The 19,911-nt window shown below is 44.8% G+C and overlaps 1 protein-coding gene across 1 annotated transcript in view; it reads left to right on the top strand.

Moving 5' to 3' along the window:
• Positions 1-19,471, top strand: part of NPEPPS (aminopeptidase puromycin sensitive) — a 39,270-nt gene extending 19,799 nt beyond the window's left edge. The window contains exons 5-23 of the mRNA XM_086477872.1: positions 37-144; positions 1,061-1,261; positions 1,725-1,821; positions 1,927-1,960; positions 3,427-3,541; positions 6,123-6,287; positions 7,340-7,444; positions 7,752-7,812; positions 8,636-8,745; positions 9,389-9,452; positions 10,046-10,185; positions 11,733-11,867; positions 13,302-13,521; positions 14,138-14,280; positions 15,059-15,115; positions 15,602-15,709; positions 15,946-16,101; positions 16,212-16,259; positions 18,042-19,471. Coding sequence (XP_086333998.1) covers positions 37-144; positions 1,061-1,261; positions 1,725-1,821; positions 1,927-1,960; positions 3,427-3,541; positions 6,123-6,287; positions 7,340-7,444; positions 7,752-7,812; positions 8,636-8,745; positions 9,389-9,452; positions 10,046-10,185; positions 11,733-11,867; positions 13,302-13,521; positions 14,138-14,280; positions 15,059-15,115; positions 15,602-15,709; positions 15,946-16,101; positions 16,212-16,259; positions 18,042-18,194 — 2,220 coding nt within the window. The 3' untranslated portion in view covers positions 18,195-19,471. The remainder of the gene's footprint in view (positions 1-36; positions 145-1,060; positions 1,262-1,724; positions 1,822-1,926; positions 1,961-3,426; positions 3,542-6,122; positions 6,288-7,339; positions 7,445-7,751; positions 7,813-8,635; positions 8,746-9,388; positions 9,453-10,045; positions 10,186-11,732; positions 11,868-13,301; positions 13,522-14,137; positions 14,281-15,058; positions 15,116-15,601; positions 15,710-15,945; positions 16,102-16,211; positions 16,260-18,041) is intronic.
• The last annotated feature ends 440 nt before the right edge of the window (positions 19,472-19,911 follow it).

Genomic DNA, 19,911 nt, shown 5'->3' with positions numbered 1-19,911 from the left:
TGTGATTGATTTGTTTAATGCTTTTCTTTCCTTCAGGCTACTGATGCTCGCCGAGCTTTCCCTTGCTGGGATGAGCCTGCTATTAAGGCAACGTTTGATATTTCTTTGGTGGTTCCTAAAGACAGAGTAGCTTTGTCAAATATGGTAAGTTCTTGATGTGCAAGTAAAAAGTGTTTTAAGTAAAACTGTAATAATGCCAGCTGGTTACTTGATAGTTAATACTGTGTCTCGGTAACAGACAGAATTAGGGATATTACTAAGCGGCCAGAAATTGAGAGAGCTTTTGAAAAGATGATATTGTGATGTCAGATGCTAGTGCAAAACCTAAACAGGTTGTACAAACCGCCGTGGTGCTGCTTTAGAGGAAAAAAAAAAAAAGTCTTAGCATATGTCAAGCCACGTGCTTCTTGATTAAGAGTGACTGGAAAAAACCCACCACCTTTGTGTGTTTATGTAGCTGTTATAGCTCCATAAGCACTTGAGATAAATAAACGTGGTTTCTGCTCTAGAGAATTTCTGACCAGAACTGGGATAAAATGTGCGAGTAGACCTACCTCTGTCGCGAATAAAGTGGGCATTTTCAGGTGGCTACTTCAAATATAGCGCCCGTATGTCTCGATGATGTTGCTGCAGAAGAGCAAGTCAGTTTAAAAAGACTTTTTTTTTTTTTTTTTATTGCAGTAGCTAACTTCGTAGTTACCCGTAAAGTCTGGCCTTGCCCGCTGACCACGTGGTGATGGTTTCTGTTTCAGAATTTAAAGTGAAAGCCTGATGCCTTGTGGGGATGTGGGTAATCCTCTCTCCGAAGGACAGCAGCTGATAGCGGATGTGTTCAGCTGCCTTTGCAGTGATGGAAATTCGCTTGTATATTATAAAAGTACACGTCCGTGTGTGATAGGGCGTTCTGAGGGGAACTACGCTGTGGTCTGTCTTTTAAAATCATAAAAGAAATGCGTTTGTCTTAAATGCCTGACTCCTCAGGATGGACTAGTCAGTCAAATGCAGTGTGTGACAGAGTGTCACTTCCATGAAACTAACCGAGTCCCTTTCATGTTGAAAGAATGTCATCGACCGAAAGCCATACCCAGATGATGAGAACCTGGTGGAAGTGAAGTTTGCTCGCACCCCTGTCATGTCGACGTATCTCGTAGCGTTTGTGGTGGGAGAGTACGACTTCGTAGAGGCCCGGTCCCTGGACGGCGTCTTAGTGCGTGTTTACACTCCCGTTGGCAAAGCGGAGCAAGGAAAGTTTGCGTTAGAGGTAAATGCGCTCAGGGCGACTCCGTTCCTGCGGCAGCCGTTCCCGGCAGGCTGGACGGGGTGTGATCCTCTCCTCAGGCACCTGCATCCCTGCAGAGCTCCCGGGGCTGCTTTTCTGCTTTAACGGGCTTGATAGCAAACAGGATTTCAGTTGTGGACAAACTGATGTCTATATTAACGAAAACAGGCGGTTTAATTCCGTTCTGATTTGATGATGTAGACTTTAGTGCAAAGGTGATGGGAAGTACCGAAGGGTCGGATACAGACGGGGAGAAAAAGGAGGGGAAATCTTCCAAACCCTTGTGCTCTGGAAGCCGGGAGTGGGGCTTCTAGAAGAAATCTTGTGTGTGCTGCTTCCTTAGGCTTGTTTCAGTCATGAATTTTTTCAAAAATTAAAAAAAAAATCCCAACTTGAAGTTATCCTAATTGTTCCAAGGTAACATTTCTCCTCTTGTTTCTTACAGGTTGCTGCTAAAACTCTGCCTTTTTATAAGGACTACTTCAATGTTCCTTACCCTCTTCCTAAAATTGATCTCATAGCTATTGCAGACTTTGCTGCTGGTAAAGTAACTCACTTTATTGATGAACTGTATTTTATTTGAATTTTAAACGTTTAGGAAGAGGTGTGTATCAATATCAATAAACCTTTGTATTTATTTTATAAAGGTGCCATGGAGAACTGGGGCCTTGTTACTTATAGGTATGCTGTTAAAATACTGTCTTTCCCCCTCTTTGTTCACTAATTCTTGGAAGTAATTGGATTAGTTGTAGGGACCTGTAATTATTGGGTTTCATCCCAAATAAGACAGAGTAAATACCTTCAATTCTTGCTTCGGTTTGGGTGATTTTTGACTTCTGCAGCAGCGTGCGTTATTGTACAGCCCTTAGGAAGGCAAGAATGAGCCATTACAGCTACTGTCCAAGGGCGTGAGATTTTTAAGTGTCTGGCAGCACTGTCTGTTCTACAGGAGAACTTTCTTGGCCCCTTTTTTCCCTGTAAAAGTTACGTACTGACTGACACAGCTGGAAGAGTTCCTTCTTTTATGTTGTAGGCAAGTTGGTAAATTTAGCAACCACAGTACAATCATGTGGATATGAGTAAATCAAAATTATCATTAACTTGCCTTCCTTTTCAGTTTGGGTTTTGGTTTTTTTCTTCATCTGATCAAGCTTTTGTACTTTTGCTTGATATTATTACATTATCTGTGCTCATTGTTAGAATGATTTTCCTTCATTTTGTACGACATTGGTCTTGTAAGCTTTGGACTTTAAATCCTGAAATAGTTTGAATTTCTTCTGCTAAACGTTTAATTTGGCCTTAAAAAATTGAAATGGAAATTTGAGCCCAGGTTTAAAATCTCCTTGTCTGCTTATCGCAATTCTGACGAAATCTGATATTTTACTCCCTGTGGAAAAAAAAAACAACAACAACAAAACATTTGTCCTGGATGAGTAGAATTTTTGGAAGCCTTTCTTAATTGTGCTGTTCATTTTTTTTCCCCCCCCTTAATGCTCAGTTTGGCACGCTTGCTTTAGCCCTTTGGGGACAGAAGGTTGGCATAATCTGCAGGCACCATCTCTGTTTTGAGATGCACGTTTTCCCCCTTGGGGTGGCAGCAGTCCAGAAATCCTTTCTGAGGGACCCACTCGGTCCTGATCGTGGCAGGGGTGTTTATAGGGGCAGGTTGTGGGGGGGGATGTGTGTGTGCGTGCGTGCACGTGTGCCCTGCGTGGAGCATCTTGTGCGGCTGCGGCGGCGAGTGTGACACGGCTGGGTGTGCGCTTGGAAGAGCTGGAATTCCTTTGGGGAGGAGGGAGGCAGAGAAGACTCGCTGTGCACACAGCGTGCAGTGCCAAGGGAGGTACAGTTAAGGTTCCTAGATTATGTAGGTGAGCTGTTTTATAAATAAAGGATAAACTTTCTTGTTCCTGCCTGGGTTTTTGCACTTGTCTTCTTGCATGCCATAAGGAATTACTGCTCCAAAGCATTCCAACAGCTCTGGAACTTACCGAAATAATTTAATGTCTAAACTGAAGTAGCTTTTGGATTTTTTCAGTTATACTGATCACTTTTTAGCTTGCTTAGGTAATTTAACCTGCTTTTGACTGTGTTTTTTCCCTAGGCTTATACCACCCTGTTCAGTTATCTTTCTCTCTTAAATACAGGGAGACTGCGTTGCTCATTGACCCCAAAAATTCCTGTTCTTCATCTCGCCAGTGGGTTGCTCTGGTTGTAGGACACGAACTTGCTCATCAGTGGTTTGGAAACCTTGTGACCATGGTATCTAACCGTTACAAGTTCTAATGTTCTTTGACATGTGCTTTGTATCGTCTGTGTGTTCAAGTGCCCCTTAATAGCAGGCGTGCTATCTTTAAAAGAAAAAAAGGAAATATTTAAATGGCGCTGTGTTACCACTTTCTTCTTTGCTCGTGTGTTCTTTAGAAGTATTCCTAGATCTTTCCTATGTGAAGTGATGTTCAGTTGTTTGAATATAGTCCTAGGTAGAGTTGAGCAGGTGCTCCATGGAGATGACTTGGGCTAGTCAGATTACTTAGAAGGAATAATCCACTGTTTTCCTTTCGGATAGGCGTGATTCACTCATCAGGCTTTCATACCAAGCAGGCGCATCGGTACCAGCTCAGCATTGCAAATTGTTCTAGTCCAGTAGCTGAAAAGTTGCTTGGTAGTAACTCCTACGAATTACTTCGGCTATATGGGGAGCCGGCTGCCTGAATGGTTTGATATTTAAGTCATTTTGATGGGAATAAAAACATACAGGAGGCAGCAAGACTGAAATCCGTAAATAAATTCCGTTTAGTGCTGAAAGCTGTATCTGTCAGAACTTCTGCTGGTAACAAATGGCTTCAGCTTACTCTGTTAATTAGATCCGACATTGCTTTTCCCAAAACCCTGCAAACAGACGCTTGAATCCAAATATTTCCTAGGTTGGGAAGTTTCTTGCAGTAAGAAACTGGTGTGTTTGTTAAAAAAAAGTGTGGCTTCTGGAGCGCCAAACCTGCATTGTTCTGGCTTTTTGGCTGCTTAAATTGTGAGTGGATGGAGGAAAAACCCCAGTGTAAATATTAATTACAACACTAAAGTTTGCCACACTCTTCTACAGCGCCGTGCCTCTTAAAATCTAGTCAACTGTGTCCATTCCTGTTTGTGGTAGCACGAGCAGCTTCCATGTGACAGCAAAACAATATTTGAATGGAAAAGTAATATTAAAGTAGTATATTTTTAGCTTTTAGTACACTTGAGCAGCTGGAAGCAAGGAGAGCCAGCGTCACGTGACTAGACAACACTGTAGGACGCCAGTAAGTGTCTCAGAGACCATTAGTGTCCCACGAACCATTTGTGGTCCTTCTGCCCGTTGAGACCGTGGCAGTAAGCTTGAGAAAGGATCACTTACAAGAACCTCGAAAATTCATATTGAATTAGCTTTTTATTTTCCTTTTGAAGTTCTAGGTCTTCCAAAAACGTTCTTAGAGAATTTTTTCTCTTTGGTTTTTATTTCATGTTCTGTGGAATATGAAAAGACGGTCCAGTGTTGCTTCTCGACTTCCAGAAAGTCTTTTTTTTTTCTCCTCGCTAATCTGAGGTGCAGAAAGCCTCAGTAGCATCCCTGGTTTAGTTTGCCAGTACCAGATCTCAGTGGCCAGCACAGTATGCCAGTAGTTCTTCTGTAGCAAAGATAAATGAAATGACAATACTTCCAGAGGAAGAAATAGATTCGTGAGCAATTACGTTGTCGGAGGGATAAGGGAGAAGCACAGGGAGGTAGAAAGATTTAGAAGTCCAGCTTAATTGCCCAGGAATCTACTTTGCAGTTGCATTAATTAATCCTTTGGCACCAATCTGTACGGATTGGAACCTTGTCTTGGAAACAGACGTGATCAGAAATGCAAAAGAAAATTGGATAGTCTCCGCTCTAAAAATAAAGCAGGGCTTATCTGTGTAGAGTTTCAGTAACAGCTTTCCTTATCGAAATTCCACCCTCCCTGGGGTAAATGTTTCATTCGGAGTAGAAGCAGTAGTTCTTTGCGCTGGCCTGATTCTACATGCCGGTGAGTTTCTTCTACTTAAGGGCCCGTGTCACCACAGCCACGCTCTGCTGAGTTAACTGCCCCATTTCCATTTGAAGCATGGCTGGTAAGTGCAGTGATGGAAAAAGGTGTTTTCTTCCGCAGCAGCCGTAGCTTGTTTCCTTACCTCTCCTGCTGCAGTTAAATATTAGAAGTGAAAGGAAGAATTTTAAAATGTCAGTGTAACATTCTGACCTTAAAAAACCAAAGCCCGCCTTTGGCTGGTGAGAAACAGCTTTTAACTCTTTACTAGGTTTTGGGTTTCCGTAGACGAGAACGCTTCTTCAGATTCCAGGTTTTCCCCTTTATGTGAGGGTGCTCTTCAGCAAAAAAAAAACCCAAACCCAAGCCAGCCTCCTGCAGCAGCTGCTCTTCGCTTTGGAAAAGACGCTGCCGTCGTGTTGCCCGCGGTTCTGCTGCCTTACCGCCCCGGTGTGTCGCTGACTCTTTTCCCTAATCTGGGTGACGTTCATGCTGTCCCCTCAGCGGCTCTGCTCTGACCTCTAGTCTAGTCTCTGGGCATTTGTACCTGACACAGTTCTCCTCCATGCAGAGTTTCTCAAACTTAAGACAAGGGGAAGCCACTTACTGGGTGCTGATGCTGTTCTTGGGCCGATGACTTCTTTATAGAGAGGAGTTTGTGCTTACGAGTGTTACCCGTTTCTCTGCTTTGTACTAAACTGGGCCGTTATCAGCATATCTTTGCTGCAAACTTATTGTTGGTTAAATGAAGCTGCTGGGATTTTGTTCTTTATCCTGCCTTCTCATCTTCCCAGGAATGGTGGACCCATCTCTGGCTGAATGAAGGATTTGCCTCCTGGATTGAGTACCTATGTGTAGATCACTGTTTCCCAGAGTACGATATCTGGACTCAGTTTGTTTCTGCTGATTACACACGAGCTCAAGAGCTTGATGCCTTAGACAACAGTCATCCTATTGAAGTGAGTTCTCTTTTTTTGCTTGGGAGACAACCAGCTGTGTGTAAGCCTTTTTTGTATTAATCAAAAAGGGAACGCTGCAGTCGTTCGTGATGCAAAGGAAAATCTCAGGTTGCGTTTCCACCTTGTGGATTTTCCTCTCCTTGAATCAGTATTTCAGAAGTGAGGTTTGAGGGTCTGATGGCTCCTTCTGGAGTTTTTCTGCTCTACTGACCTGAAAGGGCAAAGTTGTGATCAAAACTCACCATTATTTGTGGGTTGGTTTGGTTTTGGATCCAAGTGGGTGGTTTTCTGGCCCTTGAGCACAGGGAAGCAGCTACTGACTTACTCCAGTGCTCAACACCATAAACCAAAGAGCAGCGTAGCCCAGAGCCCAGGCTACCAAACTTTGCTGGGCTTGTGCCAGTTTCCATCTGAGGCCACCTTAGGTGTCTCTGCGTCGTACTCCCAGCACTGTGTGTTGCAGACGGTCTTGAAATAAGTAGGATCCGGCTGGGCTTGCCGCTTTGGAGGCGAGGCAGCAGCAGCGAGCTCAGTTACAGCGAAACTGGGAGCCGTGCTGAAAGAAAACTCCCTTGTAATTCCTAGAGACCTCCATGGAAAGTTTTCTGAATGCTTAAGAGATGTTTGCTGTAATCGATGTTGGAAAATGACCTTGCTTCGTACGACAGGTCATTCGGGAGGGACTTGCTCGTGGGCACGTTTCCTGAGCGTGCGTTGTTCGCTGTCCCAGAATTAACTTCCCCTGGGTTTTGTCTTTTTTTTTTGCTTTTGGGTATGTGTTGAACCAAAGGATTGAAGCAAGATCCCCAAGTCTATTTGATTGAGTACCAAAGTTTAAGTTAAAGTATGTTTGACATGTAAACCAATCCTAGCCCAGCCATATGTAAGTTTAATTGACTGGGCGCAGAGGTTCCACTAAGACAATCTAGGGATGGATGTGCACGTGCTTGCTTCAGTGAGAAAAGTCAGCTCCTGGCACACTAGAACGAGCAAAATCAAAATCTTATGGCAGTTAAAACAGTTCTCGCTGTTAATTATCCTGTTTTCCGCAGGTTAGTGTTGGCCATCCCTCCGAAGTAGATGAAATATTCGATGCTATTTCTTACAGCAAGGGAGCATCTGTAATCCGAATGCTACATGACTACATTGGTGATGAGGTAAAAAGATTGTTGCTAAAAAGCCAAATGTAGGTTGCCAAAACTTCTTACAGTTAAAAATACTGTTTTAAAAAAACAATTAAATCTGTGTGTTCTGCATTTTGAAAACTTTTCTCCAATTTGTCTTTGGGCTCTATTTGAACTTACCTGGGAGAAATAAGATAGTGGGAAAATACGGATGGAGTTATAGATGTACATGCTGGTCCTAGGATTCCTTGGCTGATTCTTGATTATAAATGCAGCACAGAGGGAGGATGGGAAAGACCTCCGTTCTGGTGCCATTATGTATTCAATTGTATGTTCCCAGGACTTTCGGAAAGGAATGAATTTGTATTTAACGAAGTTCCAGCAGAAGAACGCCGCTACAGGTAACTGGTGGTTGTTATTTGCTTAAGAAAAGTGGTTTCTGGAGACAAACTCTTCAGTGCTAATGTGGTGGTTCCTTAAATGGCTGGTTTTCCACCTGGGATAACTGAAATGCAAGGAAATAATGGGCTTGTTTCCAGTTTCATACCCTGTCCCCTGCACAGCCAGAATTCAGCATGCTCTAGGGGGGCTCTCAGGAGTACGTGGCTGAGGTAACCCGAAAGGGCCGCATTTACCATTAATAACCACATCTGCTTAGTAATCTAATTTAGAAATAAGAGTGTGTTGATTTGCCAGGTAAGCCTTTTGCAAGGTTCCTTTTGCAGTTACTGACTGTTTGTGTGATTAAACAGTTCCAAGTCTTGTCTAACACCTCACAGCCCTTTCTTTATTGAAGCGTTTTTTGTGTATCAGGCATAAATGCGGACGTGGAACATCGCGCTCTATCAGCCAGAAACGGTCCGTGTTGTTCGGTTGGCTCTTCTGGCATAACAGATGAAAAACTTCAGGAATTGCTTCTTCTAGTTACCATTTTGAATATTTAATGCTTTTTTAAAAAAAATTATAGTGCATTTCAGTGTGTACTGATTGCATTTTTTTAGTAGTAAAGCAGCTTCCTTCTCCCCTCTCGCCCCTATGAGTGGTTTAAACAATTTCCTTTTTCTTGCCTATCACCTGTTACAAGTTGATAAAAACAGCCCAAAACGTGAAGGGCCACCTGGAGTAACAATACAGCCTCCCGCCCTCCAGTGCCCATACAGTGTTCTTAGTAACATCTGACATGTCGAGACTCTGGGAGTCCTTAGTCAGGCTTTTCTTCTGCAGAGGATCTCTGGGACAGCCTGGAAAAAGCTAGTGGTAAACCTATTGCTGCTGTGATGAATACATGGACCAAACAAATGGGATTTCCGCTCATTTACGTGGAAGCCGAACAGGTAAATATAACTGTGTGGTTTTCAGCCTATCGGATCAGAAGTTCTGCCTTTAAATGACTTTTAGGATCAAATTTAGTAGCATCCAGTTATTTTAAAAATTCTCTTTGATCAGGAGGCGGTACAGCAGGTTGCTTTGTTTAGTGAGGAAGTGCTCTGTTTAGTGACAAGTCTGTTTCTGAAGGGAGGGGAAGCGCAGCTCACTTGAGGAACCTAGCGCGAGTGGCGTGGGGTTACTCCCCAAGCGCTCTAGATCACGTGCTTGGAGGTTGCTGACATAGCCCGTTTGCCCTCTGTGTGGGAATTGTGTGTCGGGGGGAGGGAATATCTGCCTTAGCTCCACTTGCCGCACGTTTTGCTTCTCAACCCTGTTCAGTTGTGCTTATTCTACAAGATTGCAGGGTGACTGGCTGGCAGCTGAAGTCAGACAACAAATTCAAACGAGAAATAGGGCACGTGTGTGTTAACACTAACAGCGATTCATGCATCGGAATGATTCCTGAGGTAGCTGCTTTTTCTGGAGCAGAATACAAGTAACTCCATTTAACAGAGGGCACCTGAATGTATTGTGATATACCGAAGCTGAGATGAGATGTTCTCATCATTTCTTTCTCTCTTTCTTCTTTTTTTTTTTTTCTTTCCTCAGCAAGAAGATGACAAAGTGTTGAAGTTAGTCCAGAAGAAATTCTGTGCCAGCGGACCATATACCGGTAAGATGAGCGCTACGAGCAGGAATGGAGCATTCGTTGCTTTTCATGCGATGGCAGCAATTCTGAGAGATGGAACAGCTGCACCACAGAGCAGGCAGGCGCCCTGCTCGGGTTCAGGTGTTTGTTAAATCTGTAGAAAATCGGGGGTTGAACGCTCTCACACATGTGGTTTCCGTGTCCTCCTTGCACGGAGAACGGCATTCATCTGCAGTTTCCATTCCAAGCTGCTCCTCCGCCGACGTCCAGTTAAGGCCAGTGCTGCCACCTGAGGAGCTCTGCAAGCTGGCGGGTTTATAGTAGTGCTGAAACAAAAATGCCTCGTGTGGAAGCCAGCTCTGTCTTAAATCACAGATTCTACCCATCTTCTGTGCGTATAGAAATGAAAATGTTTGGCTTGAAAGGCGATTTATCGATTCGTGGGGTTTAATTCTAGAACCACCGATTCCCTTCAGATTTGTGCCTTTTTAGGTTTAAATTTCAGTAGCCCCGCTTAAAGCGCTCCTGAAACTTGTTTGAACGTCAGGCAGAGTTCCTCAGAGCTGTGTGCATCCGTTTTTCCCTCAGGCCTGCCTTTTTCTCGTTTCTTCTTTTAGGGGAGGACTTCCCCATGTGGATGGTCCCCATCAGTATTTGTACAAGCGATGACCCCACCTGTGCCAAAATGCAGATACTGATGGACAAACCAGAGCTCACTTTGGTGTTGAAAGACATCAAACCAGACCAGTGGGTGAAGGTGAGTTGTCACAAAGGAGAACATATGACTGGGAACAAGTTGGATTGACACTGTAATGTCCCCTTGCGTGTCATTTTCTTCCCTTTTTTTTCTTTTTTTTTTCCTTTCCCCCTTGCATTCTTGTATTTCTTATGGAGGGGCCTCTCTGTGCTGCTGTTGAATATTGGCTGCTCTCTATAACGCTTGCTCAGTGAAGTCCTTTGCCTTCCGAGGGTAGGCTAGACAATGTAAACTTGAACCTTTTAGGAGTCCAAGCCTGGAAAAACAGTGTGCAATTAGAGGCAGCTTTTGAGTTGAAATGCGGTGGCTTTTTTGGTATCCCATGGCAACCACAGTTTAGTTAAAGTCCATCCTGAGCAAAAATAGTCCTGTTTATCTTTCATTAGTGTGAAAGTTTTCTACTGGCTATTGCCAGACAAGGACAAATCTGTAAGTGAAGAAAAAAATCGCTGTTGAGGTCTGTTGCAGACAACAGTCAAACTGAATTTAAAAACTGAAAGACAGCAACTGGCTGGGTCTCTTGCTGTACAAGCTACTGAGGTTGAAAAGTAATTGTTTCTAAGCTGGAGCTGTATTCTGAGAGGTGACTGTGAAGGAACATGAAGGGTTAGTCTCTCTGAATATTCGTTAGTCTCTCTGAATGTTAATCAAACCTTCCCATTTAACTAACACGGGCATTCCAGCTGTCAGGCCTTCTCTTGACTCACCATATCTAGGTCCTCCCTGGTAACAGAGGGGCACGAAACGAACAATTCTGAAAATGCCCTGTCTAAATGAGGGTAAAGTTGGAGATTTCTGCCCGAGAAGGCAACAGTCGAGCGCAGCCCAAGGTGAATTCACGGGACTGCTGGCTGCGAAGGTTCTCAGTCTGTGAGGTTTTCAGTTAGTGCCGTAGTCCTGAGGGCTGGCAATTGGACTGACCCAAATCAGGGCAGCAGCAAAGGGAGTGACTTCCTGATGAGCTCAGCAACGTTTTTGGTTTATGTCGGGTGCTGTTGTTCAACCAACCACAATATTTGACCATCTACACGAAAATGTTGGTAGCTCGTCGCGAGTAGCTGGTGTAGATCATCAAGCTTACCGACCGTGACTTGCGACTGCGCCGGGCGGAGGCGCTTGCTCTTTCTTAAGAAAATAGTTCTGTCACAAATTAATGGAGCAGATTGTGGGGGAGAGGTCACAAAAGTTAAGATTCTAGCACCTGCAGTCTCCTTGGTGCGTGACTACACTTAATTCAGGATTTACACCTAATTTAGGATTTACCCCTAGAAGATAAGTTTCTCTCTTCTCCTTGCTCCTCGTTTTAACTCTAGCCTGTTCCCTTGTGCCAGCTCTCTCTCATCTTCTGTACCTCTTAGTGAGCATTTCTTCTTTGAAATCTGTAGCCTTTCTCCCTTATGACTTGTTTTTTCTTTTTATTTAAATGATAGTGACCGCCTTCTCTAAGCCGCAATGCTTTGAGAAATTTCTAGCGGTCCTAAAAATAAAAAAAGCATTTCCTTATTTGTTCCTTACTTTTAATCTTTTACTCTTTTGGTGCTTTTCAGTTAAACCTTGGAACAGTGGGGTTTTACCGCACTCAGTATAGCCCTGACATGCTGGAGAGTTTAATACCAGCGATCAAAGACCTCTCCCTACCCCCTGTGGACAGGCTTGGCCTGCAGAATGATCTTTTCTCTCTGGTAAGCAACCCTTTGCTGCTCTGTCTAATAATGAGGGCTGCAGTAACTGCAGAAATCGGTGTCTGAAGAGTCAGTCTCAGTTTCTGGAGGCAAAGTGCCTTTGGGATTACTGCATACATCCAGCTATTAATTAGCTGGACGAGTTCTAACTTGTGGATAAGACTTAGAGGCTATGGAGCAGGCTGTCCATACCTCCTGCTGCACTGTTCTCTGTAGGGGTGTGTTGTACTGTAGTGTTTTTCACAGAATGGTTTTGAGAACTTGCCTTCCTTTAAGTTGTCAAAATAAGGAGATTTTGATGATCCCCTCGATGACTTTATCCACTACTGTCAGCACCGTGTGCTTTATTCAGTGGGGCTTGTTATCGCTGTCCTCCGCTGGGGGAGGTGGCTGTTGGGGATTCTTGCTGTTTAAAAGCGAAGGATTACCCCCAAAGCAGGTGTTGGTACCTCTGAACAATTAGTTACTGTGCTCTGTATTTCAGATTTTACTTTCTTATTCTTGCTAGTCCACAAGTATATCGAAACTTTCGGGACCGTGGGGTTGATACCCTGTGCCTGTAGCTTCAAAGCTTGTGACTCTTGTCACGGCTTGGTTGAAGGGGTTTCAAACTGTAGCCTGAGTCATTTCCCAAATAGTGCAAGACTAATGGGACCAAAAAACTGAGCAACTAAGACCCATAGGAACATTGTGTTTATTTTGGTTTCAGTTTTAATCATGTTTTTCCTCATAGGTGAATATAGCTTAGGTAATAAAAATTGATCTTCACCTCTTTTCCGGTACCTTAAATTACTGGTCTGGTTCCAGATTAACAAAAATCTGAGCAATCTGGTTGGAGATACCTACTGTAGGTATTAGCAACTGCACTAAGCACAGAAGTGTTTTCAGGACTCTGTGAAGCAGTTAATGTAAAATTTTCCTGGCAGAGGTGGAAAGGCCATACTTCTTGTACTAATGCACGGGAAGCGGGAGGCAAAAATGTCTTCTGTGGTTTTACACTCTCAATTTAATGGAAAGCAAAAACTAAATCTCTAAATCTTCACCATTTTTAGTTAAAATAAGATTTTGGTGGGTATTTTATCTGGCTGAGAATAACTCTGGGGGTTTGCTTTTTCTTGCCAGCAGTGCTGCCGTTTTGTTAAGTCACTTGATCTCCTTGTCTGTTTCTTGCTTGCAAAATGTGCTTACAATTACGTAGCTGTCTCCTTGTGAAGTGCTTACCTGTGTATAAAAAGCATTGTGTGCCGTTAGCAGACAGCTAAGGTGCTTCCACTGGTGTTAACTCACCTTGGCAGAACCCCACAACAGAGAGAACAGAGTTTATATGCAGGCTGTGCAAACTGAACAGGGAACGCTGTAGAATAATGTGATGAGCTATTAAATGTCTTAATTCGGTTTGGAAGTAAGATTAATCTGTGTCTTTTCCTCTCCCAGGCCCGAGCTGGAATCATTAGCACTGTAGAGGTTCTAAAAGTCATGGAAGCTTTTGTGAATGAGCCCAATTATACTGTGTGGAGCGACCTCAGCTGTAACCTGGGGATTCTCTCAACTCTCTTGTCCCACACAGACTTCTATGAGGAAATCCAGGTGTTCGTGAAAGATGTCTTTTCACCAATAGGGGAGAGACTGGGATGGGACCCCAAACCTGGAGAGGGTAGGAAACTTATGCTGTGAAATCCATTAGTGGTTTTGGAAAACTGATGTGTAAAGAAGCTGGGGAAGGGGACAGAAGGGAGGAAGAGGAGTCTGAAGTAAGCTTTTAGGGGTGGTTTTGTACTTAAAACCAGGCAGACAAACACAAAACCCAGAACAACCCTTTGTTGTCAGGCACGACTTAAAATGGTAAAACTTTTCCCTACCTGGTCACTGACTGATAAAAACTTTCTGCTTGAGCTTTGCATCTGTTGGAGTGCATGGAACTTAGTAGACTACGAGGATGGAAAGCCGTGGACGTGCCTGTTTACTTGTCCTAGTCAGTCCTGTGGCAGATGCAAATGGTTAATATTACTGACTTAACTCAAGTTACAGGCCGAGCCTGTTGTGTTTGGGCCAGAATCGTCTTCTCCTGACCCTCTTGCCATAAAAACATCAACGTGTTCTCCAGTTGGCACCAAGGAGAGTAAGAAAAGGCCTAGTTTCTTTAGATATCCTCAAGCACGTGGAAGGATTGTTATACAGCTCCGCCCTGATCACTCTAGATGGAAGAACACTTAATTGCTCAATTGTATCTCCAAATAATAATTTTTTTTTCCCTCCTACTCACTCATTAGGTCATCTAGATGCCCTTCTGAGAGGTCTGGTCTTGGGCAAACTAGGAAAAGCTGGGCACAAGGCAACATTAGAAGAAGCCCGACGCCGATTTAAGGACCACGTGGAAGGCAAACATGTGCTGTCAGCTGATCTGAGGAGTCCTGTAGGTTATTGTAAATTCTGTTTCCCAAAAGTCCGCCCCCGCTCACTCAGCACTGTGAGCACTGAACTCTTGTGTTTCCAAGAATAGGGAAGCTAGAGGAAACCAGTGTCGAGGTATGAGACCAACTGGTTTTGGCAGAGGTGGCGGGAGCTTGGATAAGTCCAGTTATGAAGAAAACTGTACGGGGGGGCACGGTACAAACATCCCCGTGCTTCTTGACTCGAGTAAGCCTCGTCTGTTGTGGCCGACGCTTAGTCATAACTGCTAAGCTCAGCTGTGCTCGCACTGACTGCCACAGACCAGCTCTGGTCTCTAGAGTGAGTTGCTTTTTGGGTTTTGGAGGCTGCTCGAGTGCAGTGTCGAACCCGAGCTGACTCCTACTCGTTTACATCCATCCGTGACCCACCTACGTCCTCCAGGGTTAAAAGCACTGCAGGGATCGTGGGAGAGCTCTGCCGATGTCAGCTTGGCCCTGCAGAGCACAAAGTCTTACTGTGGTGGACGTGGGTCGAGCCTTCGTGAGGTACTTGCTAGCTAGGTGTTGTGTGGCCCAAAGACTTCTCGTTCTGGTTGACGTTACCCAAATTGGGATGAAATTGAAGAAGAGCTAAAGGCGTTGATGCATCTTTCAAATCCAGTCTTACACGGTAGAAGGGCTCAGTGCCGGTATCTTCCAGATCTGTTCGCTTGTCTGAAACCCACCCTGAATATGTAGAAATTGACTGTTGCCTTTCTGAAAGTGTGGCTTTTGAAGGACCTTGTTTATGCTCTGTCTTAGGTATATGTAACTATTTTGAAGCACGGAGATAGTACTACTTTAGACACTATGCTGAAGGTGAGTGCACGCTCTGCTGTTAACACTGACAGCTTATGCGAAGAAAAACTAACCATTCCACCCTCCCAAGTTTCCTCTAAGACGCAGTCTGTCTGCACACGGGCTCAAATCCGGTGTTTTATGGACGATGCCAACGCTGGGGCTTCGTTCTGGCGTTCCTCAGCCCGCGTGCAGTGTGAAATTGCCACCTAGTGGATTGCTGCATCTCGTTTTAGGATTATTTTTCATTGCTTGGAGGCACGGTCCTACTTGACCTTATATAAACAGCGGTGAAGATCAGTTTATTACTAACAGTAATTTCTGCTGGGGTGTATGTAATGAGGTCCGTAATGTGGATAGCTGCAGGGTGATGCATGAGCAAGTTTAATTTGTCACATATTAGGCTTGAAGACTAATCCAGCAGCTCTGCAGAGCGAGTTCAGTAGCGCTGGGTAAGAGGTTGGCATTCAACACCCTGTGCTAATGTTATTCACTTTGGCTTTGAAGCTTCACAAGCAAGCAGACATGCAGGAGGAGAAGAACCGAATTGAACGCGTCCTTGGAGCCATCTCTCAACCAGAACTGATTCAAAAAGTTCTCACCTTTGCACTTTCAGTAAGTTATTGGAAGAGCTGCTGCAGTTCAGAGCGCTGTGCGCACGCAAGGCGCTGGAGTAGGGGCAGTAATCTTAAAATCTTGGAGTTGATCTTCAAAGTTTGGTGTTGGGGGGAACCCGTCATTGACAGATTCGGTGTAGAACTGCCTAAAGCCAAGGCAGCATAGAAATGTTTAAAGCCAACGTGTTGTGTTTGGTGAAAGTCTTGAATCCTTGTCCACCTTTTCCTCTTCAGGAAGAGGTACGTCCCCAGGACACGGTATCTGTTATTGGTGGAGTGGCTGGAGGCAGCAAGCAGGGGAGGAAAGCTGCTTGGAAATTTGTAAGGGACAATTGGGAGGAACTTTATAATCGATACCAAGGTGGATTCTTAATATCCAGACTAATAAAGGTATGTGCAGCGGTGAGAAGAGTCCTGTTCACATCCATGACCAAACCTGAACTGTTACATGTGGGATGCCAAATGCTTACCCTTGGTTAATGTTTTTTTTTTCCCTTCAGCTAACAGTGGACGGATTTGCAAACGATAAAATGGCCGCAGAAGTTAAGGTAAGAAATTGTAATTAAAGAAGTGATTAACTTCTTCTATGACAAACATTGTGTGCTCTAGACTGTAAGCACCTGCTGGAAGAGCCGTGAGTTTCGGTGCAGTTTTTGAACTGTGGCTCTGCCTGTGGCTATTTGACTGCTGCCTAGTGCCCGAATGGCTCTGCTTTAGGTTGAGTTATTTTACTGAAACGTCTAAAATTAGCATTTCCCTAGAAGTAATGTGCAACTTCTAGTGATTTCTGTTAGTTTCACTCGTTTAAACTTTCATAAAATCCAGCACACTTTGTGGCAGTGGTTTCGAGGCTCTCCAAAAGACAACCTCTGAAGATAATTGTAGAAAAATTTGTAGTAGTTACAGCTTCCACAGTAAGCTGAGGCTTACGCCAGCGCTTTGTTCCTCCTCGGACTGATAGGGCATGGTTGGGGCTGCCCGCAGTAGCGCCCAGGGACTCCTGGGGGTATTCCCGCGGCAGAAACTGGCTCAATTCCATCCTCCAGCTCCAAGTTGCCTGCAGTCCTTGGTGCTGTGCACCAAGAGCAAGGCTTTGGCACGAGGAGATTAATGGGTTTGAGAGTCTGTCTTGAAGTTGGTGGCTGAAGGTGATGTGATGTCATTAGGGGACTCGAGCACCCCTCCGACTTGGCCCGGTCTTGGCAGGGTTTTGAGAATATGTTTAGGTTTTATTGTTTACTTTTTGCCCGCACTTTCACAGGAAGAAGAAACTGAAATATATGGCCCTTAATTATCACTTTCCTGTTAGGAAAATGCTCAGGAGGAATTCTTACTTCAAAGCTAAGCTGAGCATGAGCCCTATCTTCCCTTTTTTTATCACCTAGTGATCTCTTCTTAGAAAAAATTTAGTAGCCTAAATGATTTTACAGAGAAGTCTTGCACTATAGTTAATTTTTTTCTTAAAGAAAACATATACCAGAACCATCATCCATAACTAAATCATAAATACTTTCCAAGAGAACTTCCTGGGACAGTCTACCTGGCTTTTAGCGGGAGTAGTTAATGTGTCCGAGTCTTGATGTCACCTTGTGGTGTACATTAGCCTGAGGTGATCTGCCAAATGCCGGGAAAAGCCTGCTCGCAGGAAGGTGGGGATGACGCCGGGCTATGCCAGCTTACTCCACCCCTTAACCAGTTGTAAAGTGCAAAGTCACAGCAGCCGCTGGTGCAGTTTCTTCAGCTCTTCGCCGGGGATCGATAGTGTTGATTCTGGAGGAAGAAATGGGAGACTGTTCAGCCAAACTCTTGAGTGCTGCTGCTGCTCGGAGGTCATTGCGCAGCTCGGAGAGAGGCCTAGGTAGAACGCTGAGGGGTCTGCGAGCAAGACAAATGCTTTTGCAAAACGGCCTTGGGCTTCCGTTAGTGTCGTCTTCCGAGCGTCCAGAAACACACCCTTGGTTTGCTGCTCCTTTGCTGCCTCCCAACGAGGGACTGACCGAATCTCTTCGGGTGCCGCTCGCCGTCCCTGGCAGCAGGAGCAAGGCGGGGCAGGAGGCAGCGTTGGGGCTCTGCCCTGGGTTCCTTTCAGCCGAGAAAAGGCGGCGCTTTGCAGTTCCCGCTCCGGGATTCCCTGCCTCGCGCGCTCGGCGAGCGCCCTGCGACCTGCCTGTGGTCGGGGGGGGGCGGGGAGCAGATGGCCTGAGGTGTGGTCAGAGAAGGAACAAATTCACAAGAGCATCTCTATAACCGAGGGGATTCGGCCACGTAAAAATACGATCGTGCCTGTGCCTGTTTGTCCCCTTATGGATGGTTGTGTGCTTTTCACGCAGGCCTTCTTTGAGAGCCACCCGGCTCCGTCGGCAGAACGCACTGTCCAGCAGTGCTGTGAAAATATCCTGCTGAACGCCGCTTGGCTGAAGCGGGACGCCGAGAACATCCACCAATATTTCCTGCAGCGCAAGGCCCCGCCAGCCATGGTGTGAATCCGTGCATGCCACTGCTGCAGTCCTGCTGCCGCCTCATGGGGAGAGGGAGGAGCTACCCAACAGCTGATTCATATGCCAAGAATTTGGAGTCTTTTTCTCAAACCAATGGGGATTGGACAATGAATGTAGTTAACTGGTTCCTGCTCACACTCCAGATTTAAATTCTATTAAAATTATCAGCAATTCAGCAAAAAAAAAAAAAAGAGAAAGAAAGAAAGAAAAATCTGTAAATATGATAGTAATAAAATAGAGCATAACAAAACTGTGAAACTTCCTCAAGCCTTGTCAGTGGTTAAAATATTTAACACCCCTCTCCTGACACTCTTATTGACAGATGTTCTGTTTTTTACACCCTCCCCCGGCCCTCCCCAAGAAAAGGAAACCAGTGGTTTCTAGGTCAGTGAAATTTTGTGGAGAGTCTGGGGCAGGAATGGGTTAATGCCTCTGAGCGTTGTGTGGAACAGGTCACTCGGAAAGGCAGGTAGCTGATATAACATAGAGTCTGTGCATCATTCTAAGTGCGAGGTTTTGGGGAGATGTTCCCGCAAACCCCCCCCCCCAATCCGAGGATAGTAGGTTCCCTCCCTTTTGTGTTACCTCTCAGCAAAAAGAAAAATGTTCTGTTGCTCTTCGGTTTTTCTCCTTGGTTCCACTTGCTGATGTCCTTCTTAGAGATAACGGAATTGTAAGGAAACATCTCTCATAGCCACATTAAATAAGAGAAAGATTCATGCAATTTATTATTTTTTTTTTCCTTACTAAATTGCACCCTCAAAATGCATGCAAATGAGGAGATAACTACTGTGTGACTGGTTCTCCTGGCTGCTGTTAGGGCAGGTCTCTTCTGTTCAAGACACCGTTACTTGTCTAAAAGATCCAGCTTGTTCAAGCTCCTCACGGCCGTAGCAACACTAGCTTTTTCGTTCCTTTCTGTGATGTTGATGGTAATTTGATTCAGAAGCCTTAAATTAGTGATGACTGGCGTGATGATGAAGTCTAAGCTGTGTGCCATCGTTTCCTTCACAAAGCAGCGTGGTCTACTAACCAGACACAACACCCTCTAATACAAAGGTTGGAGTTCCATTATTATTATTTTTATTTTTTTTTTTCTTTAGCAGGAATTCATATTTGGTGTGGCTTAACTGTATTTCAGAAGGTCATCAGACTAACTGTCAGACTGCTTCCCTGAAACATTTTTGTGCTATTGTTTAAAAAAAAAAAAAAAAAAAAATTTAAAACAGTTGGCGTTAATAAAAATGTCAATGTGAAAGTCACGTCCTGATCTTGTGTTCTGTGGGAAGCCTGAAAGGGCGGTGCTGCTTTCAAAGGACCTGAACCCCCCGAGGGAACAGCGGAGTTCGTGTGTCTCTAACAGCCCCGTGTGTCTCTAACCAAACCCTTGCTCTCAGCCTTCTCCTCTGCTGTCAGGGCTAGGGGTAGGGCAGCTGAGCCAGCGCTGATCGTGAGTAGATCTTGTGTCATCCGATAGAGACGGTAGCCAAGGTCTGAGGAACTAACCAGGACCGAGTTTGGAAGGGGAAGGAAAGGGAAAAGAATTGTAGAAGAAGCCAATTTCTATTAAACACCTGAAAAGTTGAGGGACTTTGCGAGAGGGAATCGTGTTGTGCCAACGGGGCCGGTGCCGACCGCGATGAGCCGGGGCGGGGGTGTGCGCCAGGAACGGGCGCGTTTGTAGTTGGTGGAGGAGCTCGAA

The sequence above is a fragment of the Leptosomus discolor genome, chromosome 25 (assembly GCF_034619465.1).
Source record: "Leptosomus discolor isolate bLepDis1 chromosome 25, bLepDis1.hap2, whole genome shotgun sequence".
NCBI classification, from domain to species: domain Eukaryota; kingdom Metazoa; phylum Chordata; class Aves; order Leptosomiformes; family Leptosomidae; genus Leptosomus; species Leptosomus discolor.
This window is presented reverse-complemented; position numbering and strand designations above follow the sequence as displayed.